This window comes from Henckelia pumila, unplaced genomic scaffold (assembly GCF_033568475.1).
Source record: "Henckelia pumila isolate YLH828 unplaced genomic scaffold, ASM3356847v2 CTG_461:::fragment_3, whole genome shotgun sequence".
Classification (NCBI taxonomy): Eukaryota; Viridiplantae; Streptophyta; class Magnoliopsida; order Lamiales; family Gesneriaceae; genus Henckelia; species Henckelia pumila.
Genome location: NW_027331831.1, coordinates 6,775,943 through 6,789,071, shown reverse-complemented (window position 1 = coordinate 6,789,071; position 13,129 = coordinate 6,775,943). Strand labels below are relative to the sequence as shown.

Sequence of the window (13,129 nt, the reverse complement as noted above, 5' to 3'; positions counted from 1 at the left end):
TTGAGAGCATTAGTCGCAACCTGTTGTATGCAATCTATTGTGAATAGATTAACTTGTTTATAGGATTTCGTATGAATAAAATCCTCTTGATTCAAACCTTCGTTTGAAGTTATCTTTTTGTAAAATCTTCTCCTCAACAAAGAAAAACATGAATTAACGAATAATATTATGTCTGAATAATTAACCTAAAGCTCTGATACCATTTTTCCCGCATAATTCTTTATGCTGCAAATGAGCACAAAATCTCCAGATTCAAGCATAAAACCTTTACAAGTTAAACATAGAACCTATAGATTTCAAGCATAGATTAGCATATATCTGGCACAAAAATTAAATATTAAAATATTCAAGTTTGGTGGTCCTAGGGAGTTATAGTAAAGAATCTTTTGCCTAGGGAGTTATAGTAAAGTTAGGAAGGGTATTAGGGATTTTAGGACAATTCACTCTAATAATAAACATTTAAAGGTATGATAAGATTGATTTTGAAATCAGTTCACGAATGTATATAATTGCTTTATCTAGCTATCTTTTTAGTAGAAATTAGTTTTGTTAGGATTGTGAGCGTGTGTAGAAAGCGATGAATGCACACTTAGTATAATTTTTTGTAAACTTGAGCTGATTTATCAGTTCGAACTCAAAAATATTTTTGCTTAAATGTATTTTGCTCGAAATAACTGATCTGATAACGCGGAATATATCTTCCTTGCAAAATTGTTCTGAATAGCTAAGGCAGATCAAATAAATAAGTACAATAAATAAATATAAAAAAACAAGAGATTTTATATGGAAGTTCGAATCTGAAACTTCTACGTCCCCTTCATCTGTTTCCATAAAGATTTCAGTAGAAGAGTTTGATTTACACAATAATTTGTACAAATCCGATCCAATCAACCCTCAAAAAGAACTCCTAGTCTCAACTTCTCAAATTAGATCAAACTCTGATTGAGTTACAACTTAGATTCAGTAAGAAATATGCTTCAAGAAGTTGGTCTGATGATCACAGAATGATCTCAATTAATTGATCTGATATAGACAGTAAGATTGATTTCAGTGTTTTGATATTTGAACTACTTCTTGTCTGACTGTGTGATCTTAAAATACTCTGATGAAAGATTAATAATCTTTAAGTTCACAATTGCGAGAGCAAGAATTGTGAATTTCTAAATGTTATCAAGTATTTATAGGTGATTTTTTCAACGTTCAAAAAAGTATCCGGTAGAATTTTTGTTTTGGATTTGTCCGACATTTGAACCAGAAGATGACACGTGTCCTCGTACCTTTCCAATTATAGTGGAACATTTGAAATATTGTCGAGTGCGGAAAATAACGTATATATTTATATCACCAACAACTTATTTTGTCATTTAGTTTAACAACTCGGATTGGCATCGAACTAAGTGGCTTTGATCTTAAAAAAAATGGTTGCCTCCGAAGGGGACCCCATCCCACATGAGTTAAAGGCTCATTTGCTCATGCAGAGGTTAAATAGAGGGATATGCACGAGCGGCAGGGACCTGAGGGAGGGATCAACATGGCCAACCTCCAGAGCATACCCACACAATATTTCAGCATGAAATATGATCCACACGATGATCGAACCCGCAACGCTGAAAAAATTTCTTCTCACGTCATCTCACGCCTTACCAACTCGCCTATGCCCCTGTGAGCGAGTGGCTTTGATCTGACTTGACTTTGATTTGGTCTCATTAATTTACCGAGTACTTCCGCTGGAATATCTTTGATCTGGTCTTATTGATTTACTGAGTACTTCTGTTGAGTCTAGATCAAATGTCTTGATATCATATTGATTTGAGCTTATATAGTTTGTTCTTGATTTTGATTTATATCTTCCGATTGATCTACTTATTATTACCAAAATTAAGATATATTCTTCTAACAAGTTTTAATTGTAATGCCATGAAAATTTCAAAACCCTCGACAAATAAGTTTTCAACTTATTTTAAAACATTAACGTGTAATAATTGCACCAACTAAAATCATATACTCCCTCGTACTCTAGCCCGGGTAATCTTTTTTTATATATTTTTTGTATATTGAGTTTAGTCTAATTTTTTAATACCCGGGGTCCAATTTCAAAAATAAAATGATTTGAACTTACTTGTGAAAAAAGAGGACTAAGAAAATTAACAAACAATTAAAATTTAAAGAAAAAACGAGCGAAAATTGGATCAAAGATAGAATATGAGTGAAAATTACAAAAGAAGAATTCGAATACCACACAGGAGTGGATGTTAATTTTGTTTACATCAATTAAGTTTACTGTTTACTCCATTCTTCTTCTTCTTCTTCTTCTTCTTCTTCTTCTTCTTCTTCTTCTTCTTCTTCTTCTTTTTTTTTTTTTTTTCATTTTGTTTCGTTTATGTTATTGTTTCTTCACAATTTTCTTTATGTTTCATTTTGGTATTCTCATTGCTGTAAATTATTGGAGAGTGTTTATAGTCTATAGATTAGGATTTACACATGATTTTGAATAGCAATAGAAATTTCATTTTCTTGTTTTAAACTATAAATTAATCATTTATATTTTTATTCTGTATTAGTTAATATTTACAAATGGTCAGTGATATTCTCAATTCTCATTCTCTTTAGATTAATAATTACTTTGATTATAACCTTATTTCAATATGTTTGTTTTAATAGTTTAATTCCAAATCAACAGAGAAATAAGTAAATACAATTAAATGCTGTTATGATGATGTATATATAGTATATTATATATATATTTTTGTCAAATCAAACCAAAAATTCTTCTCATTTTACTTTTGAAAATTTAACACTTTTTTTTTATGTTAGATCCTTAAATAACTAAATTATCTCCAACGTTTATCTAACATTCTTATCTCCTTTTATTTATATCTCATTTTCAAATTTTATCATTTATCAATTATTATTGAATTATCTACATATTTTTTTTACAACTTCTCTCTACTTCATATCAAAACTTCCATATTTTTTGCACCGTGATAATTTTTTACATTTTTTAAAAATAATTAAATTATCGAGCACGTGAAAATCACGTGCGACAATTGCTAGTATATATAAAATATGATATTGTCAAAGTTTTTGTTAAATATTTTACGAGTTTTAAAAATATTGAAGATCGTGTTAGTTGAAATGTGGTAACACCCTTTTTTAAGATAATTAAATATTAAACATGATTAAGATTACTAATTAAATAAATCAAGTGATTAAGTAGAATTAAAATAAGAATTCAGGACTTTAGAACAACTGAAGATTAGTTCGGAAACATCGATCCAAGCCCTTGTTCAAGTTTGGAAAGCAGGACAGTTCGGAATCCGAACTCGCCCACTTCAGAAGCAACGAAGTGTGCATGGTTGATTTGGAAGCTGAGGAATAGTTCGAAAGTTCCGAATCCACGATCAGAACGTCTGATCTCAGTCAAAACTAGTTGTCCCTTAGGTGTCCGAACCAACATGACTCAGCAATTTCATGCAGAGTTCGGAAGGTCCGTTCCCATCCAGCCATATATGTGGTTAGCATGCAGAGTTCGAAACGTCCGAACTCCAGTGCGTAGCTTCCGAACTCCGCCTATAAATAGGGGCTCCGGATGCCCATTTTTAGTCAAAATTCTGATTTCTTTCTTTAATCAAGATATAAATAGAGGCTCGACGATAATAAGTGAGGTGTTTATGGAATAACATCAAAATGTGAGTAAACACATGTATTATCGACATCAACGGACTGACGACAGACAAAGATATGGTCCGAGAATTCTATTTAAATATAGGAGTATCTGTTAACTTAGTTAAGACTTTTAAAGCATGTTTAGTGATATGATAATTACTTGACTGTAAGTTTGGAACATAGGCCCTTCATGTACTTGATCTATCACTTAGTGGTACGTAAGTACTGACTGAGATTGTCAGCTGAGTATGCATGCTTATAAGTTTCATTTGTGTCATGATACATATTTTACTGTTTTTCATACACATTGCATGTGCACATACATGTTGATGACATGTATCTCATTCGAGATAACCTTTCTCGTAGGGTTGCTCAGCCCTACACCTATTCATACTGTCTGACACCGAGAGTTATCGTAATGCGTGGAGACTAAAACTACGATGGTCTAGACGAGTGTGTGAGTCACCCCACGGTCGGATTCTCAAATGGTGCTACATATTCATTGATGTCTAGTCTGAGCAGAACTTGGCAGTTGACCAGTCACCCCAGTCATCTCATGCTGCATGCATCATATTAGTTTTATATACTCATATTTGCGTACTAAGCATTAGTCATTCACGTTCATGGTGTTATCTTGGAACTCCATTACACGGGGCAGGTCACAGGTTGAACTGGACGAGTGGATCGAGATAGAGTTAGATGCAGGTCAGGAGCTGCTGGAGGTATATGTACCTACAGTCAGTTGTATGTTGTAAATATGTATGAGAAAATACATTTGGGGTTTTTAGTACCGATTGTATTCCACCATTTCTTTTGTATTAGGTTTTTAAGTTCTCGCAATAAACTCTGTTATTTTAATAAGTATTTTTATATTAAGCTAATTGCATACTTAAGACTGCAATTTAGTATGTGATCTAGACTGGGTCACTACAAGGAAGCTTTTTGAAATTATCATGAACACGTATCTTGCTATGTATTTCGTTAAAAAAATTCTAGCTCGGTAGACTTAAAATACTGACTCCGTCATTGATATGTTAGCGCTTCTCATCGCGTGTTTGTTGATGTGGTTGATCTCTGGGTAAGGTCGGTCAAGCCCATTAAGTCTACGCCGAAAAAGTTGGGGCTCATAAAGCACAACTTGGAAGTTGGCCCACGAGGACGATCGAGGACACTGTTCAAAGGGTATCAAGAAAGGTAAGCTAATAAATATCGTGGAGAAGTCATTAAAGCTCGGAGATCGCCTCCGGGGAGTGAAAGGTCAACCATGATTAAAGAGTCCGAGAGTACGTCTCGAGTAAAAAAAAAAGGATCTTACCAAAGGCATCGGTGTCAATTTGGGAAAGAGGTTTGATGTACTTTCTATCTCTTTAACGGAAACGAAGATTCTCACTGATCAAAACTGATTCAGACTGTTTGTACCCATGTGAAAGTGACCCTTCAATTATATGAATCATGCACACAAAACCAATGATTCTTGTAAGTCTACTGGTTCTGTTCCACTGGTTCTGCTACGTTTAAATATCCAACCTCCAAGGGGATTTTCCTGACAAAATGAATATCCATCTCTGTGCAAGAAGATCTTGCGAAACAGTGGACTTACTTGAATTAAAAGGTTCGGTCTCAACATAATATGTCGACCCCAAGGTTTTGTCAAGTCTAATATTACATTTCCTTATAAATATCAAAGTTTGGTTCTTGGCTTTGGTTTAATGTATCTTACATTCAATTTGAGCATATATTTTACCCAAGGTTTGATTTCAAGCTACCAGGTTGTCCAAGCTATCAAGTTGGGCAATTAATGGACAGCAAAAATTTGTTTTATTTAGTGTCATCCTTGGATTGTTTCCACATTGTTGATAAACTATATACTATAATAAAATATGACAATTTGTAACTGCATTAGCCTAAGACTACTCAACTCACACGAAATGATAATCACTGCTAGCCTTTAAGGGGGTGTCCAAGTTGGTGGAATAGGTGAACTGTTGGCCAGAGGTCAGGAGTTTGATTCCTCCTATCAACACCTTTTTGGACTAGTCTGTCACACGGGGCATGCATAGTATGATTTACCTGGCTAACGTAGTTTGCAGGCTATATTGCGTTAGTGCGGGGGTTTACCCAGTGCGCACCGAAAATAGTGACTGCGATTTTTCACATCACAAAAAAAATGATAATCACCGCTAAGTGCTAATTTCATCGTCATAAAAAAATATTATGAATGATGACCAAAAAAAAAATTATGAATTTTTTATATCTAAGTCTTCTAATCTGTTACTTCTTGATACATAAAGAGTGGGATTTAATGGGGCCAAAATTTAATTTGGTGGATTCAATTTGAACTTTACTTAATTATTTCGTCCATGTATCATATGGATAAAATTTCATGCTGTTGCTCATTAATTTAAGAAATCGATTTTTTATTTTAAAAAAAATTGAAAATTTAAAACAAATTAATTTAACAGTTATATTAGTCCACCACCCGGATTATATATACTAGTAAATATATGCACACGATGCGTACACATAAATTAAATATTTATCTAAAATATAGTTTTACATTTGTGCATAACAAATTTTTATATGAAATATAATAAGATTTGAGTAATTTATATTTAATGTTATATTTTTATTATTAATTTATTATTATTTAATTTATTTAAAAAGAATTATGATATTTATGAGATAAGAGTATTTTGGAGACAAAAATTGTTATGATATAATGTACCAAAACTAGTTATTATTAGGGTTGACAAAATTGACAAAATTTCCGACCCTTCCCGATTCTCAACCCGTTCTCGTCCCGAATTTTTCCCGACCCGAATGGTCGGGATTTTTCTCGACCCGATCCGACCCGAATATATTAATAATATTTTTTAATTAAAAAGATAGAAATAATTTTTTTATAATTATTTGTTTTAATATTAATGTTTTATAATTATCTTTCAAATAATTATTTTTTATATTTATATTTATATGTTTTAATATTAATGTTAAATTATAAATTTTCATTTTGTTTTTTATTATTCTGAATAATTATATATTTTTATTGTATTAATGAAGTAGTTGTTTTAGTTTATTTGTAATGTACTAAGCAGATGTTTAAGTTTTTAATGGTTATATACAAAGAAATTTTAATTTATTTGTAATGTTTTAAGAAATTGTTTGAGTTTCTTCATAATTTTTTTTTAAAAATATTTTCAAAGATTTTTTTTAAAAATATTTTTTTGGGATTACCCTCTCCCTACCCGACGAGATCCCGAACATTATGGTTCCGAGTCTCCGACACCTCTCAAGTACGAGATAGGGAGGAAAAAAAATCTCAATTTTTATCGGGACAAAAATCGGGTAAGAGGGTTATGGGATGGGTCACGACCCGACCTCACCCCTAGTTATTATTTATGTCTCAAACTTAATAGGAAAAATTGTTTTTTTGGCCCATTAACTTGTTCATTTTTTGGTTTTGGACCATTAACTTTTCAAAGTTTGATTTTGATATACTAGCTTTTAATGTGGGCTAATTTGGTCCAACAGATGACATGACATCGGAAAATAATGACGTGACATCGAAAAATGCTGATGTGGCACCGAAAAATGCTGACATGTCAAAGCTCTCATGTCAGCAATTAGACCAAATTAAAATAATCAAAAATTAAAAGCTAGTGTTTTAAAACTAAAATTTAAAAAGTTAATGGACCAATTCAAACAAAAAAATAGACAAATTAATGGAACAAAGAAATCATTTTCTCAACTTAATAATATAAAAGATATATATATATATATATATATATATATATACAGTTTTGCTATGCTGCCCACCAACCGTGCCAACTTCTGTTCCCACCATGTATAAAACACTCAACTATTGCACATGGTGGGCACAGAGGTTGACACGGTTGGTGGGCAGCATAGCAAAACTCATATATATATATATATGTATGTATGTGTGTATGTATCTACGTATGTATACTCATATACTATTAATCTATACCATTAATAAAGCTAGACGGTTGAATATTAACCACGGTGAATCCTTTTTCTTATTTCTCAAACTGCTCTTTCACACATTTAACTTTAGTACATATTTAATTTATAGATAATGCTTAAAATTTCATTTTTATAACTGTAAAGAAAAAATCATCTTATTAAATTTCATGTCCATTTAAATCTGTAAAATATCGAAACTGAATTAAAACTTTCAAAATAAAATATGTGCAAATTAATATATATTATGTTACAAACTAGGGATGACAATGGGTCGGGTCTAAACCCGGCTCCGCATTAAACTCGACCCGGCGGGGCGGTTTAGACCCGGCCAAGCAGGTCCACATGCGGTTCAAGGGCGGGTCCCGGGTATGGCCGAACCCGCCCCGAACCCGCCCGTCCAAAAAATGTATATTAAATATACTTTAATATAAATATAAAATATACATATATATATATATATATTAATAATATATAATTATATTATTTATATTACATAATCAATATTTTATCCCTAATTTGAGTTTATAATATTTTTGAATTTAAATAATTTAAATATATTATGATATTTGTAATATGAAAATATATTATTATGATTTTTATTTTGTTATTAATTATTAATTAAATAAAAAAATGATATATTTTAACTTGTAGGAATATTTTTTTGTCCTAAATTTCTTGTTTTCAACTTCTCCATTAAACATGATTCATAAATAAGGATTTAAATATCTAAAAATATCAAAATATTCAACCAAATGATAAGTTCATGAATGTTACTTTTTCGATTTAGAATTATATAAGCATGTTATTTTTTTTATTATTTATTACAAATTGTGCAATGCGTATTCTCGAAAAATTTAAATTTTGGTTCAATAATATATAGTCCTAAATCGAAAAAATAATATGTTTGAACTTATCAGTTTAGTTCAATATTTTGATACTTGAAATTATTTAAATACTTGTTTATGAATGCATGTTTAATGGAAAAGTTGGAAATACAAGATGAATTTAATAAAATAATGATAACAGGATAAAATAATAATATTTTTTAGAAAATAATTAATTAATGATAATACATTTAAAATAAAAAATAATAAAACCAAAATGTTTTCTAAATATTTATGATTGGATTTTATTAAAAATTGTGTATTATGGGTTGAATAGATTTAAAAATTATTTTCACAGGGGTCAAATATGCATTTTAAATATTTTATAGGGGTATTTGATTCCAAAAAATATCAAAATCTTTGCCCAGTCGCATGAGGGGCGCGTGCGCAACAATCACTCATCTGAATGGGCGAGTGTGCTAATTTTTTAAAAGGTCATGGTTAAATATGCCTATTAAAATTTCACGGGGGAGAAATATACATTTTCAATATTTCACAGGGGTGGTTGATGCAAATAACTCAATTAATTTGGTAGTGAAAACCTAGCTAGATTAATGAAAATAAAATCGTGGAGGTATGTATATAGGTAGATTGATTCAAAAGGGGGTATGAAATAAAAAGATGGGTAGGGGGGAAAAAGAAAACGTGACAGCAAAAAAGCCATGGCAGTGTAGATTGCAAAAAGAAAAGATATTTCATTATTAAAGAAAAGATGGTCAAATTGAACCTCGAAGACTCACTTCTTTATCGAAACTCCACCATTTTCACTTTTTTTTTTTTTTGAATCGTCAGGCCTTATATATATTCATTGTGAACTAATTATTAAGCATCTCTCTCCTTTATTATTATAATCATTATAATAACACAATTTTAAAGTAGTATACCATATTTTTTAAATAAAATATTATATAATAACACCAATTTTATATAATTTTTTTTAAAAAATATATATATAACAGAGAGATTGAATTCGATTAACTGAGCATATCGTTCTTGGGAGTTCCCAGCCATGCAATTCAGGATACACAACTGACACACACGAGTGCATGCCAATATTAATTATTATATTTATATTATATACACATAAATATATATGTATATATAGAATATGGTTGAAACTATATGTTAGTGGATTAATTTAAGTTATTCCTATTTCAAGATTTAAATACTACCCATCGATCGAGTCCAAAAAATGTGTCGGCAGTTGCATTTCTACGCACTGATGGATCATATTCATGAGTCTTGGGAGCAAGTTCAGGTTTAATATAATTTGCGTTAAATTCCAATTATCCAACACCATATATTTTCCCAAATTTATGTCGACATCCTTTCTTTGAAAAAAAAAAAAAACAAACCGAATATTAGCAACCGAATATCATATTTCCATCGCTAAAAAAATTAAATGAAAGACTAAGAAAATATATATATATATATATATTAATTCGTATTATAGGATATTAATTAGATTAGAATTGAGATTCCCCTGAAAGAAATTACTTATAAGCATTTGTTTGACTTATCACAGTACAATGTTCAAACTTGAAGTACAAAACATGAATATTCAAAAGAAATCACGATTTTCGCAAGCATATAGTGACTGGTGGAGGGGTACGTAGGGTATGTGGGATATTACTCATGAAAGTGAGGCACATATGGCATATATAACCCCCCCCCCCCCTCCCCCCCTCCTAAATATGATTTTTAAAGATAAAAGAATATATAACAAGTGGGCTCACTTTGAAAAGATTTTAAAATGCATGGAATATTCAATTTGCATGTCTGGCAAAAATAGCAAGATTTGTTCTTACTTATCCAGTACTCATGACTCAACATGGGATTTGATTTGGATTCTTCCCAACTTGGATCCAATTTGTACATGTATATATAACACCTTGATCGTTTTCGTCGAGAGGTCTCGTCCTAGTCTCTCTCGTACATACAATCTCTTGTGATCAAGTAACCACACTCAAACCACATGAGAATTTTTTTTTTTTATAGAAAAAATAAGGTTTCAATAAGTATATATATATATAATCACAACTGTGCAAAATGATCGCCACTCGTACTCTAATAATCTCTATCAATGCCAACCACTACCCTAAAAAAAAAATAAAAGAACACTCTTGTTGTCCAATTTAGTAGAGCAGGTGAACTCTTGGCCAAATATCAGAAGTTCGATTTCTCCTGCTAACAACTTCTTGAACTAGTCTGTCACACAGGGCTTGATTAGTGTGGTTTACCCAGAGCATACCGAAAGATAGCGACTGCGGGTTCCTACGTCAAAAAAAATAAATAAAAGAACACTCTTTGAATGCAATTTCCAGTGTTCATGCACTTCCCAACTCCAAAAAAAATAAATCCCTTAAAAGCAACTATGGCTGTAACAACTTTATTAAAATCTCAGGATATTATTTCCTCTCTTTAAAAAAAAAAAGAAAAGAAAGAATGAAATTCCTTTTTTGCATCCAATCTTAATTACAAGGGCACTGTCTTTTTCTCTTTAATTTAGTATTTTGATGTGATTCCCACTGTTCAACAAGGGAGGCGAGTCAGGGGAATATATTTAGCTTAGGAAAAAGAACCCACCCACCCTCTCTCGATTTTCGAGGCACCCTTTATTACTATATAAACATCGTCACTCCACACCACCATTTCTTACCACAACTAATTGTATTCTATTTAATTTGCCATATTTTCTGCGTTTCATTTCATTTCATTTCTTAGGGTAAGTATATTATATATGAACATTCATGCATGGGAAGCTAGCCATATATATATACACACACTTCGTCCATGCATGCAGTTTTTTTTAATGTTTTTATTTCAATAAATATGGTGCGTACGTAGTTTGACTCGAATAATTATCAATATGGATGTTATTTATTATTTAAGATATTCATTTGGGAGTACTAATGTATATTTCTGTGCATGTGATATTTAATTTAGTCGAGTAACATGCAATGATGAAATGAAGTTATAAATTAAAAAGAGAGATTATTAAATTTTATTTTATTTGATTGAAACATATGATTGTAGGAATAATGAGCAGGCCCGGAGACTGGAACTGCAGATCATGCCACCACCTCAACTTCCAAAGGAGGGACTCCTGCCAGCGCTGCGGGGAGCCGAGGCCCGGAGAGAGAGGTGATTACGGCAGCTTCGGCGGCGGGAGAGGCGGGAACTTGTACGGATTCACGGGGCCCGACGTCAGGCCCGGAGACTGGTACTGCTCCGTTGGCAACTGCGGAGCACACAACTTCGCCAGCCGCTCCAGCTGCTTCAAGTGTGGCGCCGTCAAGGATGAAGCCACCGGAGGCGGCGGCGGCGGCTGCTCCGCTTTCGACGGAGACTACCCGCGACGTGCCTTTGCGTTTGGCGGAGGAGGTGGAGGCGGTGGCGGTGGCGGTGGCGGCAGCCGCCCTGGTTGGAAATCTGGCGACTGGCTATGCACCAGGTACGTACGTACACCTTCTGCATGTTTACTTGAGAACCAATCTTTACAAACAAATTTTAAATTAATCTTTTCTTTTAATTTCTAAAAATATCAATTTGTTAATAAATAATGTTTGATTTATGTAATAATAATTGGGAATATATATATAATTAGGTTGGGTTGCAACGAGCACAACTTTGCTAATAGGATGGAATGCTTCAAGTGCAATGCTCCCAAGGAAACCAGTGGCAAATCTTCCTTTTAAATGCATCAAGATTCTCTATTTTTTGGGTAAAAATTAATTAGTTTATTATTATTATTATTATTATTAAATTAATTATTATTTTTTTTGAAATATATATGTTCTGATCTGGATATTATATTGGATACAATTTTCAGGTCCACGTATTAAAGTTGAATAGAGAGAATCGAGAACAAAAGAAGCGCATGCACGTTTTTGGCCACCACGACAAGCGATTTTCAATTTTCGTGTTTTTTTTAGAAGAATTTATTTTTGTCATGTTCATTTTAGGGATCATTAATTAGTTTCATTATCATGATTTAAAAAAATTATGTCACTTAGGTTTTTAATCTTAATTTCATTTGTGAGCTTAAGAATGTTTGGAGGACCAGATACAGCTAGGTAGCCCTTCATGTATTTCTTGTTTTGTTTTAATTCGGCTTATAGTAATATTGTGTGCTAATTTATAAACATCGATCCCTGTGTGTTTTTTTCCGATTAATCATTTTACGCATTTATATCCACCCAAAAAAAAAAAATCAATTTCACATATTAATTTTATCCAATTCAAGATGGGTTATACTATTAATTGTACCTCATATAAAATTTTAAAAATAATATAAGGCCTATAAACCACTATACAAATGTATTTCCATTATAAACTTATAAAGATCTGACTTGTGACCTAACAAATTCCATGACCATAGTTCAAGCCTTTTAGGTATACAAGTGTCCGCGGTCATAAAACTCAATACGAAATTAATATTATGCATGCCACGTTATTGTCATATCAAAAATTATTATATAGAGCATAATCACTCTGATCAGTTAATAAAAATAGTGGAGAAATTTTAGTGATGAACGCTCCATGAAAACATTTTCAAAATTATGAACTCCATGGATTTATATTTTGGCTTGAGA

At 31.9% G+C, this 13,129-nt stretch overlaps 1 protein-coding gene across 1 annotated transcript; it reads left to right on the top strand.

The window, feature by feature from the left end:
- The first annotated feature begins 11,129 nt into the window (after positions 1–11,129).
- On the top strand, positions 11,130–12,665 carry LOC140872304 (RNA-binding protein involved in heterochromatin assembly dri1). The gene is made up of 4 exons (XM_073275125.1): positions 11,130–11,259; positions 11,571–11,988; positions 12,142–12,258; positions 12,367–12,665. The coding sequence occupies exons 2-3, from the start codon at positions 11,576–11,578 to the stop codon at positions 12,230–12,232; spliced, it is 504 nt and encodes a 167-aa protein (XP_073131226.1). The 5' UTR covers positions 11,130–11,259; positions 11,571–11,575; the 3' UTR covers positions 12,233–12,258; positions 12,367–12,665.
- The last annotated feature ends 464 nt before the right edge of the window (positions 12,666–13,129 follow it).